At 44.7% G+C, this 19829-nt stretch overlaps 1 protein-coding gene across 4 annotated transcripts in view; it reads right to left on the bottom strand.

The window, feature by feature from the left end:
* Nucleotides 1-19829, bottom strand: part of LOC126335314 (acyl-CoA Delta-9 desaturase-like) — a 251487-nt gene that overhangs the window by 46154 nt on the left and 185504 nt on the right. For all 4 annotated transcript variants that reach the window (XM_049998462.1, XM_049998461.1, XM_049998463.1 and 1 more), the window contains one exon: nt 8667-8889. In XM_049998462.1, the coding sequence (XP_049854419.1) occupies nt 8667-8874 (208 nt within the window). In that variant the 5' untranslated portion in view covers nt 8875-8889. The remainder of the gene's footprint in view (nt 1-8666; nt 8890-19829) is intronic.

Genomic DNA, 19829 nt, shown 5'->3' on the forward strand with positions numbered 1-19829 from the left:
TGAAGTCACTCTTACTTCGGAAGACTTCTCTGCATTGATAATTAAATAGTGCAGTGACTGGACTTCCTTTTGCTATTATTTATGCAGCTAGGTGGCCTCTGCCACTCTTGATTAGTGATTTTGCAATTGCCGTCAGCTATTATTTATGTACGGGGGCCATTTTTCTGTACTTCCGTTGCGCAAAACTTAATTCACGTATATGAATAGGAGAGAGTATCCTGATTTCGCGAAAGTCTGACATTAACGGACAGTCACGTCGTGGCTCACAACCGGCTCCTTGCAACATCTGCTATGGCAACCATAAACAGTTAAATTGGTACAGTGTGGAGAAACTTTGAGGAAACATGGAACATGTTTACAATGATTGGGATTTGTGAGACAGTTATCTTACCGAAGATGTTGGATGTAGCAAGATGACAAGAGGAAGATGTAGGATACGGTATCGAGTTATCTTAATGTTGATTTCATTTATTTGTTTACTCTTTCAGTATTTACAAAGAAAATCGTCACGTTAAATGCTTGGCGCAATGTATTAACTGCAATATTCCTACAGCTCTGTGCTGAGTTAGAATTTTCTTTGCAAGTGTTCTTGCAATTCTGTACTATATTAGAAATATTCTTTAGCTACTCTATGGGTGAGACAGTCTGCGTATGGCTTCAGATCACCCTCAATCATGCAGGCCACACACAAGCACATAGTTCACTGGTTGGATTTTATTACAATCGCATTAAGGACTGCCAGATAAGCCCCATTTCCCCACCTATATTGCTTACATCTACCAACACTCGTTCTGACCCGATTCAAAGTTGTCCACAATTTCCTCGGGAGGTGGAATCTTATTATCTCACTGTTGGGGGTCACCAACCAAATTTCAGTTCACAAGTCCACTTATACGTAGTTCACAACTGTTTCAAAACCGTCTAAATCGAAGCCTTGTAATTCTTCACTCATTTTCCACAAAAGTGACTTAGATTTAAGACTGTTTATAGGTGACACGTCTTGGTGTAGACGGAGTTCTGAGTTGGCTAGCATTTTCCTGCATGCTCCCCTAGCCACATTTCAGGGCCTCTACTCGAATGTTTGCTATAACGCGGTGCAAGACACATAGTGTGCGCCCGAGGTCCCAGAGGTTGCCCGTGTTGTCTCCTTCAGTTAGATTTCCACTTTAGGTGCCGTGCATGTCGACTTCTCATCCATTCAATATGCAGCCACACTGATGCCCTCAATGTGCTCGCCCCACAACACCACGTCGTTCCAGTCACTTTCGACAGGATAGCATAGCGGAGCTTAGAGTTCCTGTCTTGTATCTTCTGAATGTGAGCTATACATTACAGTTGTAAGTAGGCTTTTTAGGTTTTTTTATTGGTAAAGCCACGTAGCGCCCTGTATGAAGATCACTGGCTATGCTGTTTGCAGTCTGTGGCTGGTTAGCATTGTCGTAATACTCGCCATTGTAGTGTTGGGCAGCTGGATGCTAACAGCGCGTAGCGTTGCTCAGTTGGAGGAGAGCCGCCAGCAGTGGTGGACGTGGGGAGAGAGATTGCGGAGTTTTGAAATTTGTAAGACTAGATGTCATGAACTGCTATATACACTCCTGGAAATGGAAAAAAGAACACATTGACACCAGTGTGTCAGACCCACCATACTTGCTCCGGACACTGCGAGAGGGCTGTACAAGCAATGATCACACGCACGGCACAGCGGACACACCAGGAACCGCGGTGTTGGCCGTCGAATGGCGCTAGCTGCGCAGCATTTGTGCACCGCCGCCGTCAGTGTCAGCCAGTTTGCCGTGGCATACGGAGCTCCATCGAAGTCTTTAACACTGGTAGCATGCCGCGACAGCGTGGACGTGAACCGTATGTGCAGTTAACGGACTTTGAGCGAGGGCGTATAGTGGGCATGCGGGAGGCCGGGTGGACGTACCGCCGAATTGCTCAACACGTGGGGCGTGAGGTCTCCACAGTACATCGATGTTGCCGCCAGTGGTCGGCGGAAGGTGCACGTGCCCGTCGACCTGGGACCGGACCGCAGCGACGCACGGATGCACGCCAAGACCGTAGGATCCTACGCAGTGCCGTAGGGGACCGCACCGCCACTTCCCAGAAAATTAGGGACGCTGTTGCTCCTGGGGTATCGGCGAGGACCATTCGCAACTGTCTCCATGAAGCTGGGCTACGGTCCCGCACACCGTTAGGCCGTCTTCCGCTCAAGCCCCAACATCGTGCAGCCCGCCTCCAGTGGTGTCGCGACAGACGTGAATGGAGGGACGAATGGAGACGTGTCGTCTTCAGCGATGAGAGTCGCTTCTGCCTTGGTGCCAATGAAGGTCGTATGAGTGTTTGGCGCCATGCAGGTGAGCGCCACAATCAGGACTGCATACGACCGAGGCACACAGGACCAACACCCGGCATCATGGTGTGGGGAGCGATCTCCTACACTGGCCGTACACCTCTGGTGATCGTCGAGGGGACACTGAATAGTGCACGGTACATCCAAACCGTCATCGAACCCATCGTTCTACCATTCCTAGACCGGCAAGGGAACTTGCTGTTCCAACAGGACAAGGCACGTCCGCATGTATCCCGTGCCACCCAACGTGCTCTAGAAGGTGTAAGTCAACTACCCTGTCCAGCAAGATCTCCGGATCTGTCCCCCATTGAGCATGTTTGGGACTGGATGAAGCGTCGTCTCACGCGGTCTGCACGTCCAGCACGAACGCTGGTCCAACTGAGGCGCCAGGTGGAAATGGCATGGCAAGCCGTTCCACAGGACTACATCCAGCATCTCTACGATCGTCTCCATGGGAGAATAGCAGCCTGCATTGCTGCGAAAGGTGGATATACACTGTACTAGTGCCGACACTGTGCATTCTCTGTTGCCTGTGTCCATGTGCCTGTGGTTCTGTCAGTGTGATCATGTGATGTATCTGACCCCAGGAATGTGTCAATAAAGTTTCCAATTCCTGGGACAATGAATTCACGGTGTTCTTATTTCAATTTCCAGGAGTGTATATTGTGACTTTTGATGACTACTAAGGTAAATACATTGTTTGTTCTCTATTAAAATCATTCATTTGCTAATTATGCCTATCAGTAGTTAGTGCCTTCCGTAGTTTGAATCTTTTATTTAGCTGGCAGTAGTGGCGCTCGCTGTATTGCAGTAGTTCGAGTAACCAAGACTTTTGTGAGGTAAGTGATTTGTGAAACGTATAGGTTAATGTTAGTCAGGGACATTCTTTGTAGCGATTACTGAAAGTCAGATTGCGTGTCAGTTGAAGCACAGTCATGTATAATTGTTCAAAGGGGACGTTTCAAAGTGCCATTTAATTTCAATCCCAAGTATGTAGGCATATCCTTATGACTAATGCGTTGGCCACTCATAGAAACCTGTAGTTTTCTATTTGTATCTCTATTGTTATAGTGCATTATGGTGCTTGTCGTTTTGTTTAGGTTAGGGTGTAGAGGGTACTTGGATTTTTGTGAAACGATAAGATGGGTCGATAAGAGTGAAAAGTAAATGAACATTTTATAATCATGAAGATCCTACAAAACTCAGTATTACCTGTAGTTTACATTTTGAAAGGACAAAACAGAAATGTTTAAAATGGCAAAATGGTAGTGCCATAACTCATAACGATAATTAGTAGCTGTTTCTTTAATTATACGGCCACATTCATTTTCATTTTTAATAGCTTCATTTACCAGCTCCTTGTCACTTTTACTGGCGTTTTTATCTTTTACGAGGGTCGGTCAAAAAGTAATGCCTCCCATTTTTTTTCTACTTAAAAAAAATTAAGTTAAGTGAAAAATTTGAATTTGGCGCCATTCCTCAAACCTTCTTCTGCAATCCACTGCAGTAGTAACTTTCTGTGTCAACAGGTGGCAGCACAGCAGAAGTTTGTAAGATGGCCGACATCGATGTTCGTTTGAGACAGCGTTGTGTGATTGAATTCTTGAATGCAGAAGGTGAAACGCCCATACGCATTCATGAAAGACTGAAGAAGGTGTATGGTGTTGTGACAGTGGATGTCAGCACTGTTAGACGATGGGTTCGTCGTTGTAAGGAAGCTGAAGGGCAAACACCGTTGACTGACGGAAAGCGGAGCGGCAGGCCGGTGAGTGCAGTGACTCCACACAACATTCAGCAAGTTGATGACATCATTCGTGGTGACCGTCGGGTGACTGCAGATGAAGTGTGTCGCATTATTTCTCTTAGTAAAGGCAGTGTGATCACGATTATTAAACAATTGGGGTACTCAAAAGTTTGTGCACGGTGGGTTCCAAGAATGTTAACCGATCAGAATAAAGAGGCAAGGAAAACAATAGCCTCCCAACACTTGCAGCGCTTCCGTTTGGAGGGAGATGAGTTTCTGAAAAAAATTGTGACCGGGGACGAAACATGGGTGCATTTTTTTGAACCCGAATCAAAGAGGCAGTCAATGGAGTGGCGTCACACAAGCTCGCTGAGGAAGAAAAAATTCAAAACTGTGCGATCGGCAGGGAAAGTTATGGCAACAGTTTTCTGGGATACAGAGGGTGTGATTCTGGTTGATTTTTTGGAGCAGGGATGCACAATAAATACTGTTCAATACGTCACAACCCTCAAAAAACTTAAAGTACGTCTTCAGCGAGTTCGCCCAACAAAATCAATGGCAGATGTTCTTCTTTTGCATGACAATGCAAGACCACACACCAGTCGTCACACCTCTGACGAGATTGTCAAAATTGGATGGGAAGTTTTGCCTCATCCCCCATACAGCCCTGACCTGGCACCATCAGACTTCCATCTGTTCGGGCCACTAAAAGAAGCTCATCGTGGAATTCATTTTGAAGATGAGGAGGCCGTCAAAACATCCGTGCGTCAATGGCTTAGGAAGCAGAGCTGTGATTTTTACCGTGCTGGGATACATGCCCTTGTTCAAAGATGGACCAAAACTGTAGAGATGGGCGGAGATTACATTGAAAAATGACAAAATGATCCTCAATGTTGTGGTTTTCAACCTATGTAATTGCATTTAAATTTCCTGACAATTAAACGTAGAAAAAAAATAGGAGGCATTACTTTTTGACTGACCCTCGTATTTATACATACGAGTAAGTAACCTACAGGGTTGGGTTGGGTTGTTTCGGGGAGAAGACCAGACGGCGAGGTCATCGGATTAGGGAAGGACGGGGAAGGAAGTCGGCCGTGCCCTTTCAAAGGAACCATCCCGCCTGGAGCGTTTTAGGGAAATCACAGAGAACCTAAATCAGGATGGCCGGACGCGGGATTGAACCGTCGTCCTCCCGAATGCGAGTCCAGTGTATAACCTACAGAGTATCAATTATTGAACTACATGAAATAAAATCGTCATAACTTCTGAACAGCTTGCGTTAGGGCGCCCAAGCTGCACGGTTGGCCGCGGGACATGAGGGGGGTTAGTATGCGCATATGGTTTGGGTTTGGTTTAGAGACGAACCCCACTTTAAAAAAAAAAAAAAAAAAATGGTTCAAATGGCTCTGAGCACTATAGGACTTAACAGCTATGGTCATCAGTCCCCTAGAACTTAGAACTACTTAAACCTAACTAACCTAAGGACATCACACAACACCCAGACCCCACTTTCATTTGGATGGGTTTGTCAATAAGCAAAATTGGCGCATTAGGGCTATTGAGAATCCGCATATCGCGATCTAGAAGTCTCTTCACGGGTAACTGTGTGGTGTGCGATATCCAGTCACGGAATAATAGATGCGATATTCCTTGATGGCACGGAGACTACCGAACGGTACGTGAAGGTTTTGGAAGATGATTTCAGCCCCATTATCCAAAGTGAGCCTGATTTCGACAAGATGTGGTTCATGCAAGATGGAGTTCGAGCCCATCGTAGCAGGAGAGTGTTTGATGTCCTGGAGGAGCACTCTAGCATTCTGGCTCTGGGGTACCCAGAGGCCCCTGCCATGGGCCTCGACTGACCGCCATAATCTACGGATCTGAGCACATGCGACTCCTTTTTGTGGGGCTATATTAAAGACAAGGTGTATAGCAAAAACCATTGCTGAGCTGAAAACAGCCATTAACGAGGTTATCGACAGCAGCGTTGTTCCGGCACTTCAGAGGGTCATGCAGAATTTCGCTATTCGTCTGCGCCACATCATCGCCAAGGGGGGCAGGCATATCGAACTTGCCATAACCTAAATCCGAAGATCTGTAGTCACGCTTACATGTTGAAGAAAGTGTGTGGATGCTGAAGTTTGTAACTAATACACGTTTCTTTTCATATAGTTCAATAATTGTTGCCCTGTATGTGTGAACGGATCTCTGAAATTGCTGGTGTAAACTCAAATTAGTACTATGGTGAGCATTTGATCTTTACACAGTTACTTCCTCACCTGCTGTAGACCTGTCTCAAACAGCAGCACATCGTCTGAGTTCGTTGCTGGGTAACTCTGTTACCATTATCTTACATTCACTTGTTGTCTTTCTCTGTCGTGTTGGTAATATCGCGTGTATTTTGTACTGGTAGGCTAATATGCACTAATTCGTATTATGTATTATAGCAGCTGAGGGAGCTCATAACTTTTATTGCCCATATTCATGCTGCAGTATGCAGGTACAATTTGTTGTGGTTGGCAGGAGAGCCAACACAGGGTTACTAAAGGAGGCCGAAATGCACGCGCCTCAGCTCACGCAGGCTGGCGTGAGGTCTGGAACATGACAAGGGAATTAGAATTGAAAAAAACGGACGTAGCTGGTGGAATACTTAACTTTAATCCATTAATGACGAACGTCGCTCTTGACGCTACATGATTTACAATATCAATAGAAACTGATCATGACGCCTTGCTAGGTCGTAGCAAATAACGTAGCTGAAGGCTATGCTAACTATCGTCTCGGCAAATGAGAGCGTATGTAGTCAGTGAAACATCGCTAGCAAAGTCGGCTGTACAACTGGGGCGAGTGCTAGGAAGTCTCTCTAGACCTGCCGTGTGACGGCGCTCGGTCTGCAATCACTGATAGTGGCGACACGCGGGTCCGACGTGTACTACCGGACAGCGGCCGAGTTAAAGGCTACCACCTAGCAAGTGTGGTGTCTGGCGGTGACACCACACAATTATCAATAAACTTTTAGTGTTCTACTAAGACAGATGTTGTGAGTTTGATATTTACAACGAGCGTGTTGGAGTTGTAGGTAACAATTGAAAATAACAATATAAACTGAAACCATCTTAATAATTATTACAACGTGAGTGGATGAATGTTGCCTTCATTCAGCATAGTTGTGTTGGATATTATATGCCAACAATTAAATATAAATTTACGTACAGATTTTCCGGTTTCAGCCAAAGGAGCATTTAAATTAAAATATCTGTGCCACAGCTTCTCTAAACAAATCGATGCCGGACCTGAAATATTTGTCTATGTTACGTGGAAGGGCCACACAAAATATACGTGCGACCAGAAGTGATCTCTGGTGCAGAGTAGCAGTTAGGTTCACGAACCCTTCTAACCGAGTTCTCGGGTCCCTTTGCAAACCGTGATTAGTTAGAGACTAGAACAGGATATCAATTTGGCAACAAGGCAATAAAATTTCAGTGCCAATGACAGTACGATTTTTATTTGTCGTAATTTAGTCTTGATTCTTAACATCCAGAATGAAACTTCCGCTCTGCATAGCGTGTACGCAGAATGACCTGCAATCACCTCTAGCAGAGATAATTTAGGTTTTGTTTTGTTGGCCACTTACCATCAACAGCTAAGCAAGATAGGGAGCAGGACATCGACACTGAATCGTGAGGCTGTGAAGAATCATCTGAATAGTGACAGATTGATGTACGTAGACGACAAGTGGCAAGTGATAATGTAGCTGGTTAGACACTGGACTCGTAAACCGGACAATGGCGGTTCTAATCTGTCTGCTGATCCATTATTCTTGCATACAAGATAAAGAAAAAAATAAAAAATCTGGTGTAGCCTTCCTTTTCCACTGTTGTCCAGACACCTTACTGTAGGACATCAGCGTTGCTGTTATAAATATCGATTGCATCCAACGTGAAAACCAGAAAAAATATATACTGTATGTTTTTGCGTTTTCCAAAACAATGTTTTCGGCCCATTTTTTGTCAGTGAGAGGGGTATCAGAGAACACTTGTTGATGGACATGTTTAGGCACCTATGAGGAGGAGGAGGAACAAAATTAATTTACCGATGATGGAAGGCTCTAACACAATAGCATACATAAGTATTTGACAATTGACAGACAAAAACTTGGACATGCGGCAACCCTGACAAACTATAGATTTCTCCGCTTCCAGGGACTTGGCCCTGCATCGAGAAGGCGAGTTACTACTATGATTACAAAGTCCATCAGATGTACTTGAATCTACGTGCAGAGAATGGAAATACTGCCTGGACGTATGTCATATTTCGTATTGGTATGACACAGATAGTATTTAAGGTCTATAAGAAAGATACAGATGTCTTTTTGAAATGTGTGTGCAGTAAGTGTTGGTGAAAGTATATCGTTATGAAATTCTCTAATAACTCGTCATAAGTGTGCGTGTGACGTATCAGTACAGTATAGTTGGGCCTTAGCTAGACATTCGGTACACACGCTAAAAGAAGTCCCCATACAAGCAGTAATTAAAAAGCACACATGTAACACTGCAGGGTGTGACTTACCCCACAAGATGGTGAGCACCTTGGCGTAGAATGGCGTCCACAGCATCCCCCAGAGGGCGGCCAGGTGCAGTGTGGCGATGCCCACCACGTTGGTCCAGTAGATCTGCCTCACGTATGGCTTACTGGGTTCTCTCCCTGGGGTCTCGTCCACCCGGGCGCATGCGTCTTCCTCTGGCTTTATTTCTGGGCTCTGTGGACGTGGCGCCATTGCCCGATTTTCTCTCTGAAAACACATGAAATGGAGCAACGGCTCAAAAGGAGTAGAGGTGACAAATTTGTAAGTTAAATTGGGCAACACGTCAAATTGGGCAACATATCAAATTGGGCAACATGTCAAATGGGTCAGCAGGTCAAATGGATCAGCACGTCAGTCGATTAGGTAGAGGCACCTAAGCGCTTAGCATCATCAAGGCTGACATTAATCCTCCAAACCACATGAATATGGTAGGTTCATGCAGTTATCCCCAATCACCAATCAATGTCCTAGGAGAACAAATTAACAATTATTACTCACATGATGTTAACGATAAGCATAATTTCGGCACAGAACAAGTAGAAAGAGGAAACAATCAGTCTCATTTCACAAACAGGCTGTCACAATAAATCTACAGAAGGTAGATTTTAATACGTGGAATGCTCCTTCAAGCTCATACTGATTAAAACCATTGAGTATGATTCGTATACAGTAGTTGCCTTTCTTTTTTGTTACAAAACGGAAGCAAGTGTATTACAAAGTAAGACAGTCATTTACCTGAAGGATGGCGTTAACAACACAGAACTTTACTAGGCATGATACTAATAGAGGTTTTATGGTGCTGTCTTCTTCCAGACTAAGCATTTGATCACCCAGTCAACTGCAGGGATAAGAATGAATGTTTTCGTATTTTAAGCTTTTGCTTGCAAGTATCTATTTATGTGGCTTGGCCAACTTCGAATTTTAGGTAATTCACTAACAAAACACTGTACATAGTGCATAGTGCATGATATGCAACGATTCTGTACAATATCTAACCCAAGGGTGGCAAATGGAGAACCATTCAGAAGAATGCTTAACGTTAACTACACCTAGTAAGGGATGCGCTGTGCTGAAGTTCTATGTAGTTATTTGTAGTTAACTTTGCAGCCAGGTGGCCTTCCTGTAGCCGCAACCATCCAGTTCACACAGGAGAATCGTACAGACATACCACCATTTGAGCATCGGGAAGACTCCCGTTTGGATGACATGGAAACAAGCATACCTGGCGTAGAGAAACAACTGAAAGATGTGAAAACAAATAAATCACCAGGTCCGGATGGAATTCTAGTTCGATTGGTCCCTTACCTAGTTTGCATTTATCATGAATCTATCGCCCAGCACAAAGTCGCAAGCAAATGGAAAAAAGTCGCAGGTGACTCTAGTGTATAAAAAGGGTAAAAGAACGGACCCGCAAAATTACAGACCAATGTCCCTAACTTCTATTTGCGCAGAATCCTTGAAGACAGTCTCAGTTCGAATGTAATAAACTTTCTTGAGACTGAAAATCTTATGTCCACGGATCAGCATGGTTTTGGAAAACATCACTTGTGCGAAACTCAGCTTGTCTTTTTCTCACATGATATACTGAGAACTATGGGTGAAGGGCAAGAGGCAGATTCCATATTTCTAGATTTCCGGAAAGCATTTGACACGGTGTCGCATTGCAGGCTGTTAACGAAGGTACGAACATATGGAATAAGTTCACTGTTGTGTGAGTGGCTCGAAGACTTTTTAAATAATAGGACCCAGTATGTTGTCCTCGACGGCAAGTGTTCATTAGAGACGAGGGTACCGTCAGGAGTGCCCCAGGGAAGTGGGATAGTGTCTCTGTTGTTCTCTATATACATAACTGGTTTGGCGGACATGGTGGGCAGCATCTGGGGTTGTTTGTTGATGATGCCGAGTTGTAGGGCAAGGTGTTGAGGTTGACTGGCTGTAGGAAGATGCAAGACCACTTAGACAAAATTTCCAGTTGATGCATAGCAGCTATCCCTAAACGTGGAAAAACTTAAGTTAACGCGAATTATTAGTAAGAACAAATCTGTAATGTTCGGATACAGTATTATTAGTGTCCAGCTTGATACAGTCTAGCCGCTTAAATATCTTGGCATAACGTTGCAAAGCGATATGAGGTGGAACGAGAATGTGAAAACTGTGGCAGGCAAGGCAAGTGGTCGACTTCGGTTTGTTGGAAGAATTTTAGGAAAGAGTGTTTCTCTTGCAAAGGAAATCGCATATAGGATGCTGGTGCGACCTGTTCTTGAATACTGCTCGAGCGTCTGGGATCCGTACCAGATCGGAATGAAAGAAGACATCGAAGCAATTCAGAGGCGGGTGGCTAGATTTGCTACCGGTAGTTTCGAACAACACGCAAGTGTTACAGGGATACTTCGGGAACTCAAATGGGAATCCATAGAGGGAAGGCGCCGTTTTTTTTTTTTTTTTTTTCGAGAAACACTATTGAAATAATTTAGAGAACCGCCATTTGAAGCTGAGTGCCGAACGATTCTACTGCCGCCAACATACATCGCGCGTAAGGACCACAAAATATTAGGGTTCATACCGAGGTGTACAGACAGTCGTTTCTTCTTGACTATTTGCGAGTGGAACAGAAGGGGAAATGACGAGTAGTGATACGATGTACTCTCTGCCATGTACCGCTCGGTGGCTTGTGGAGTATCTATGTAGATGCAGATGTAGAGGCGCGTCATCTGCACCATCTGTCTGTGAATTGTTTAAATTTGATCCGTGCGTGATCGTGTTTTAACTGTTTGTGTATCGTATTTTCTGAGGCCGAAATAAGGGCACATGGCAGAATTTACACTACTGGCCATTAAAATTGCTACACCACGAAGATGAAGTGCTGCAGATGCGAAATTTAACCTACAGGTAGAAGTTGCTGTGATATATATGCAAAGGATTAACTTTTCAGAGCATTCACACAAGGTTGGCGCCGGTGGCGACACCTACAACGTGCTGACATGAGAAAAATTTCCAACCGATTTCACGTACACAAACAGCAATTGACCGGCGTTGCCTGGTGAAACGTTGTTGTGATGCCTCGTGTAAGGAGGAGAAATGCGTACCATCACGTTTCCGACTTTGATGAAGGTCGGATTGTAGCCTATTGCGATTGCGGTTTATCGTATCGCAACATTGCTGCTCGCGTTGGTCGAGATCCAATGGCTGTTAGCAGAATATGTAATCAGTGGCTTTAGGAGGGTAACACGGAACGCCGTGCTGGATCCCAACGGCCACGAATCAGTAGCAGTCGAGGTGACAGGCATGGCTGCAACGGATCGTGCAGCCACGTCACGATCCCTGAGTCAACAGATGGGGACGTTTGCAAGACAACAAACATCTGCACGAACAGTTCGACGACGTATGCAGCAGCATGGACTATCAGCTCGGAGACCACGGTTGCGGTTACCCTCGACGCTGCATCACGGACAAGAGCGCCTGCGATGGTGTACTCAACGATGAACCTGGGTGCACGAATGGCAAAACGCCATTTTTCCGGATGAATCCAGGTTCTCTTTACAGCATCACGATGGTCCCATCCGTTTTTGGCGACATCGCGGTGAACGCACATTGGAAGCGTGTATTCGTCATCGCCATTCTGGCGTATCACCCGGCGTGATGGTATGGGGTGCCATTGGTTAAATGGTTCAAATGGCTCTGACCACTATGCGACTTAACTTCTGAGGTCATTAGTCGCCTAGAACTTAGAACTAATTAAACCTAACTAACCTTAGGACATCCCGAGGCAGGATTCGAACCTGCGACTGTAGCAGTCGCTCGGCTCCAGACTGTAGCGCCTAGAACTGCACGGCCACTCCCGCCGGCTGTCATTGGTTACACGTCTCGGTGTAACAGTGGACGTTACATTTCAGATGTGTTACGACCCGTGGCTCTACCCTTCATTCGATCCCTGCGAAACCCTACATTTCAACAGGATAATGCACGACCGCATGTTGCAGGTCCTGTACCTGCCTTTCTGGATACAGAAAATGTTCGACTGCTTCCATGGCCAGCACATTCTCCAGATCTCTCACCAATTGAAAACGTCTGGTCATTGGTGGCCGAGCAACTGGCGCGTCGCAATACGCCAGTCACTACTCTTGATGAACTGTGGTATCGTGTTGAAGCTGCATGTACACGCTATCCAAGCTCTGTTTGACGCAATGCCCAGGGGTATCAAGGTTGTTATTACGGCCAGAGGTGGTTGTTCTGGGTACTGATTTCTCAGTATCTATGCACCCAAATTGCATGAAAATGTAATCACATGTCAGTTGTAGTATAATATATTTGTCCAATGAATACCCGTTTATCATCTTTATTTCTTCTTAGTGTAGCAATTTTATTGGACAGTAGTGTACTTAAACGAATGTGGGGAACCACGTACAAAACCACGCTGAGGCTGGCATGTGCGCCATCTGATGGTAGTTAATACCCCTCGTGGTTTCGATACGTGTCTGACTCACCATTCTACCTCACAATGCAGCACGCTACGCCTTACGAGCGGGATGTTGTGTTCATACGCTCTCGGAACATGTCGTTCTTATACAGTACAGTGCTGAGAGGCCACCATGTGCCTTCCACGGTTCGGATGTTTTACATCATCACTGTTTATAATGCGTTTACGCACTACTGTGTTACAATGTTCGAATTGAGAAATGTCCCAAACGTCAGTGGTCAGTCGCATAGACGATAAAAATTACAGTTAAGACCAGAAATGGCTAGTGTTCAAAAGTTTCATCAAGGCTGTGGAATCGTATGTATAGAAAATATTCGAGTTATATTCGAGTTATAGTGGCTGTGGTAAGTTCCTATGAGACCAGACTGCTGAGGTCATCGGCCACTAGGGTTACACGCTATTCAATCTAACGTAAACTAACTTACGCTAAGGACACACACACACACACACACACACACACACACACACACACACACACACACACACACACACACACACACGCCCGAGGGAGGACTCGAACCTCCGACGGTGGGAGCAATGCGAACCGTGGCAAGACGCCATGGACCGATTCCAGTTATAGTATCACCTACAGTTTAACTCTAACATTAAACTAAAGAGCACCTTTTTTTCGTACGTACAATAACGCAGGAGAGTAAAAGTAGCAGTACATTCCACAAAAATCTTGGAGCAATTCGACATGCAACCCTAAATCTTTGGATTTGTAATCTATAGATTACGCTCGGTAACGGGCAGGGCTGTGTTTAGGATCTGTAGACTGCTAGGCTGAACCTGTGGTACAGACTCTGCCAGGTGAAATTTCGTGATAACTAGTAGCATTTTACAGCAATTTTTCGAATTAAATGCCAATAATGGAGCATTTATAATTGTGTAAAATTTTACGATACAGTTTAATTACCAGCTCTACACCGAAAAATGCAGCTGAATGCGCTCATACTAAATGAATAAGCACCCGTATTTTACGATTGTAAGCGAACGGCACCACATTACTAAAAGAGAGACGCCTTTTTTTTTAAAAAAAAATATTGTGATGCAGGCCACTAGTCTTGCATTTTAATTAGCCTGCCCTGGCTAAGAGACCTGGACTTTAATTAGCCGTGACGTGCGTCGTTGCTTGATTTGCTTAGACAGCTTGATTCGGCCACGCATTCTACAGCAATATGCAGAAGTCATCTTGTTCTAGGGAGGACAGTTTGTTTCACTAATTTAGCAGGACGAACGTTCCGTCGAACTGAACGCCACCTAGGCTGCATTTCGGAATTGGTAGCACCCAGAACCCTAGATTATCCTAGGCGAATTAGAATAACAAAATGCAACAGGATCGCCTATTCGTCAGAAGGGTGTGATCACAGCCGATTGTGTCACCATCTCAACGAGATGTGGCGACATGCCGTCCGCGGTGGCCGTACTGTGGTGTTTATTTACATGTACATTCTTTATTTCCTGTAAGGAAATAAGGAGAGCGTGTCTGATTACTAGGAAGTCATGATGCAGGAATTGTTTACTTATCCACAAGGTGGTCCTGTTGTATCAAGTCGGCCGCTGTGACCGAGTGGTTCTAGCCGCTTCAGTCCGGAACCGCGCTGCTGCTACGGTTGCAGGCTCAAATCCTGCCTCGGGCATGGATGTATGTGATGTCCTTAGGTTAGTTAGGTTTAAGTAGTTCTAAGTTCTGGGAGACTGATGACCGCAGATGGTAAGTCCCACAGTGCTCAGAGCCATTTGAACCATTTGTGGCGACGTGGCTGCAGAATTCAGCTTCTAGCTGACAGCTCGCAGAACGACTTACCTTACAAGGCGGGTTGAAGAAAAGCAAACCCACATTTGTAGCATCTGTAGAAGAGCATTTCACCTTTCCGGTTAGAACAGACTTTTTGGAATTCTGAAGTTATCAGGGATAAATACAGGGATCGAAAAGTTATCTATGACTTGTACAGAAAGCAGACTGTAGGTATTAGTAAAGGAAAGAACTGTAGTTGTGAGAGTCGAAGAGCATGAAATTAAGGCAGTAGTTGAGAGGGGAGCGAAACGAAACCAAAGAGAAATCTGGAAACTCTGCTAGACAAAATCCAGGACCCTTTCTTTTGATAGCAACTCGCCAAATCCTTAAGACGAGTACAGGACACGATCTGGAACAAAAACGGTTTGAAAAAACTGGTGTCACGTTACCAAAAAGTGGTTGGAAAAACATGGCGACTATGTCAAAAATAACGGGAACATTGTACAATGGGCACTAATTTGGTAATAGAGGAAATTGAAGAGGAAGACCAAGGCTGTACTACAGAAAGTGGATTCAAGTAGGTGTGGGCTGCAGTAGTTATGCAGAGATGAAGAGACCTGTACACAACAGACTCGCGTAGGGAGTTGCATCAAGCCCGTCTTCCGGGTTGGAGAGCTCAAGGACAACGATAAGTGTCAGTCTTCGGAACGACCAGCTCGGGGACAACGATAAATCTCAGTCTTGAGGTTGGAGAGCACAAGGGCGACAATAAATCAGACACTTCAGGTTAGAGAACAGAGAGGCGACACTAATCTTCTGACTGCTTTGATGCGTCTCCCAACGATTTTCTCTCCTGTGGCAGAGTAGTGCTTGCACCGAACGTTCTCAGTTATTTGTCGCATATTGTATCTAAATCTCTTTTCTTCTCCAACAACTTTACCCTCTATTGCTCCCTCTAGTACGCGATATTTCGTGACCTATCAGACGCACCGAACGACGTGGTGCAATGTTAAGACACCGGAATCGGATTCGGGAAGACGAGAGTTCAGATTCCCCTCTGGCCGTCCACATTTAAATTCTGCATGGTTTTCCTAAGTCTACATCTACATCCATATTCCCCAAGCCACCTGACGGTGTGTGGCGGAGGGTACCTTGAGAAACTCTATCGGTTCTCCCTTCAGTTCCAGTTTCGTATTGTTCGTGAAAAGAAAGATTGTCGGTATGCCTCTGTGCGGGCTCTAATCTCTCCGATTTTATCCTCATGGTCTCTTCGCGAGATATACGTAGGAGAGAGCAATATCCTGCTTGACTCCCCGGTGAAGGTATTTTCTCGAAACTTCAACAAAAGCCCGTACCGAGCTACTGAGCGTCTCTGCTGCAAAGTCTTCCACCGGAGTTTATCTATCATATCCGTGACGCTTTCGCGATCACTGAATGATCCTGTAACGAAGCGCGCTACTCTCCGTTGGATATTCTCCATCTCTTCTATCAACCCTATCTGGTGCGGATCCCACACCGGTGAGCAATATTCAAGCAGTGGGCGAACAAATGTACTGTAACCTACTTCCTTTGTTTTCGTATTGCATTTCCTTAGGATTCTTCCAATGAGTCTCAGTCTGGCATCTGCTTTACCGACGATCAACTTTATATGATGATTCCATTTGAAATCACTCCTAATGCCTACACCCAGATAATTTATGGAATTAACTGTTTCTAGTTGCTGACCTGCTTTATTGTAGCTAAATGATAAAGGATCTTTCTTTCTATGTATTCTCAGCACATTACACTTGCCTACATTGAGATTCAATTGCCATTCCCTGCACCATGCGTCATTTCGTTGCAGATCCTCCAATATTTCTGTACAATTTTTCATTGTTACAACCTCTCGATATACCACAGCACCATCCGCAAAAGCTTTAGTGAACTTCCGATGTTATCCAGATGGTCATTTATGTGTACTGTGAATACCAACAGCCTCACGACACTCCCCTGCGGCACACCTGAAATCACTCTCACTTCGGAAGACTTCTCTCCATTGAGAATGACATGCTGCGTTCTGTTATCTAGGAACTCTTCAATCCAATCACACAACTGGTCTGATAGTCCATATGCTCTTACTTTGTTCATTAAACGACTGTGGGGAACTGTATCAAACGCCTTGCGGAAGTCAAGAAACACGGCATCTACCTGGGAACCTATGTCTATGGCCCTCTGAGTCTCGCGGACGAATAGCGCGAGCTGGGTTTCACACGATCGTCTTTTTCGAAACCCATGCTGATTCTTACAGAGTAGATTTCTGGTTCCAGGAAAGTCATTATACGCGAACATAATGCGTGTTCCAAAATTCTACAACTGATCGACGTTAGAGATATAGGTTTATAGTTCTGCACATATGTTCGACGTCCCTTCTTGAAAACGGGGATGACCTGTGCCCTTTTCCAATCCTTGGGAACGCTACGCTCTTCTAGAGACCTACGGTTCACCGCTGCAAGAAGGGGGCAAGTTCCTTCGCGTGCTCTTTGTAAAATCGAACTGGTATCTCATCAGGTCCAGCGGCCTTTCCTCTTTTGAGCGATTTTAATTGTTTTTCTATCCTTCTGTCACCTATTTCGATATCTACCATTTTGTCATCTGTAAGACAATCTAGAGGGAACTACAGTGCAGTCTCCCTCTGTGAAACAGCTTTGGAAAAATACATTTAGTATTTCAGCCTTTAGTCTGTCATCCTCTGCTTCAGTACCATTTTGGCACAGAGTGTCTGGACATTTTGTTTACCTATTTTTTTTTTTTTGTCTGTTAAGTTGGACACAAAGGCCAAGATTTTTTTTAAAGGGTACGGTCGTTCTCTTCCCGATTCTTCTGCATTCAGAGCCCGTGCCCCGTCTCTAATGACCTCGCCGTCGACGGGACGTCAAAGCAGAAATTGCCACATCCCGCGTTTGATAAACAAGCCAACAGGTATATTCTGGACTTCTTGGCGGCCATAAGAGACGCGCTGACCTTGGGCACTGCCGTTCAGTCACATTGGATTAGAGGACATCATGGCATTCTTGATAATGAAACTGTTGACCGCTTTGCCAAGAGGAGTAGTACAGAAAGCCAGTTACACCCAACGCCGATTCCTTAAAGGATGTCACATCGACGATACGGAAGGCTGCTTATCACGCTTGTCTTGTCTCTCTGCACTTTAAGGGCGGCCATACAACCGAACATCTCTCCTCGACCACGGTTCGTCTCTGGGCAGCTTCGTAGACGTCATGTGACACTCGATTGAGACTAGGAAACCGGTGTTACCCCGCGCACCTATATCGGTTGAAGATTACCACCTCTGCACGCTGCGGCTACACAGAGGACATAGCGGATTTTAATCACATCATATTGGCATGTTCCAACTACACGAGTGCGCAGTCAGACTGGTATAAAAAAGTAGTTGCGAGACGTTCACCCGTCACTACCAGTGTTCCTGTTTTATTACCGTTTTGAAAATATAAGTTGCTCAGTGACTATTTGAAAGCCACCGGCATACAAATTTAATTTATGAGTTGCCTAGATCTTCATTTTCCAATGGCATCAACTCGGTTCGTAATCGGGTGTGTAATTTTTGTGTTATTATTTGCGTATGAACCTTTGTTTGTAGATTACATTTTTATATTGCTCTCCTGTGCCTTTTAAATCATTCTTCTAATGGCAAAGCTTTTGACAATGTTGACTGGAATACTGTCTTTCAGATTCTGAAGGTCCAGGGGTAAAATACAGGGAGCGAAAGGCTATTTACAGTTTGTACAGAAACCAGATGGCAGTTACAAGAGTCAAGGGACATGAAAGGGAAGCAGTGGTTGGGAAGGGAGTGAGACAGGGTTGTAGCCTTTCCCCGATGTTATTCAATCTGTACATTGAGCAAGCAGTGTAGGAAACAAAAGAAAAATTCGGAGTAGGTATTAAAACCCATGGAGAAGAAATAAAAACTTTGAGGTTCGCCGATGACATTGTAATTATGTCAGAGACAGCAAAGGACTTGGAAGAACAGTTGAACAGAATGGACAGTGTCTTGAAAGGAGGAAATAAGATGAACATCAAGAAAAGCAAAACGAGGATAATGGAATGTAGTCGAATTACGTCTGGTGATGCTGAGGGAATTAGATTAGGAAATGAGACACTTAAAGTAGTAAATGAGTTTTGCTATTTGGGGAGCAAAATAACTGATGGTGGTCGAAGTAGAGAGGATATAAAATGTAGACTGGCAATGGCAAGGAAAGCATCTGTAAAGAAGACAAATTTGTTAACATCGAGTATAGATTTAAGTGTCAGGAAGTCATTTCTGAAAGTGTTCGTATGGGGTGTAGCCATGTATGGAAGTTTAACATGGACGATAAATAGTTTGGACAAGGGGAGAATAGAAGCTTTTGAAATGTGGTGCTACAGAAGAATGCTGAAGATTAGATGGGTAGATCACGTAACTAATGAGGAAGTATTGAATAGGATAGGGGAGAGGATAAGTTTGTGGCACAACTTGGCTAGAAGGAGGGATCGGGGTTGGTAGGACATGTTCTGAGGCATCAAGGGATCACCAATTTAGTATTGGAGGGCAGCGTGGAGGGTAAAAATCATAGAGGGAGACCAAGAGATGAATTCACTAAGCAGATTCAGAAGGATGTAGGTTGCAGTAGGTACTGGGAGATGACGAAGCTTGCACAGGACAGAGTAGCATGGAGAGCTGCATCAAACCAATCTCAGGACTGAAGACCACAACAACAACAACTAATGACATAATTGTGTTCGCCTTTTTGAGTTTTTCTTTTATGTTCAACACTCTTGTTGGTATGCTGCAATTCTCAAGTTATTATATGTTGTCATTTTCAGTTGGTTTTTCAGTGATTGTTGTACAGCAGAGTCCTGCTAATCCGAAGCCCTGTAATCCGAACATGAAAGATG

The sequence above is a fragment of the Schistocerca gregaria genome, chromosome 2 (assembly GCF_023897955.1).
Source record: "Schistocerca gregaria isolate iqSchGreg1 chromosome 2, iqSchGreg1.2, whole genome shotgun sequence".
Classification (NCBI taxonomy): Eukaryota; Metazoa; Arthropoda; class Insecta; order Orthoptera; family Acrididae; genus Schistocerca; species Schistocerca gregaria.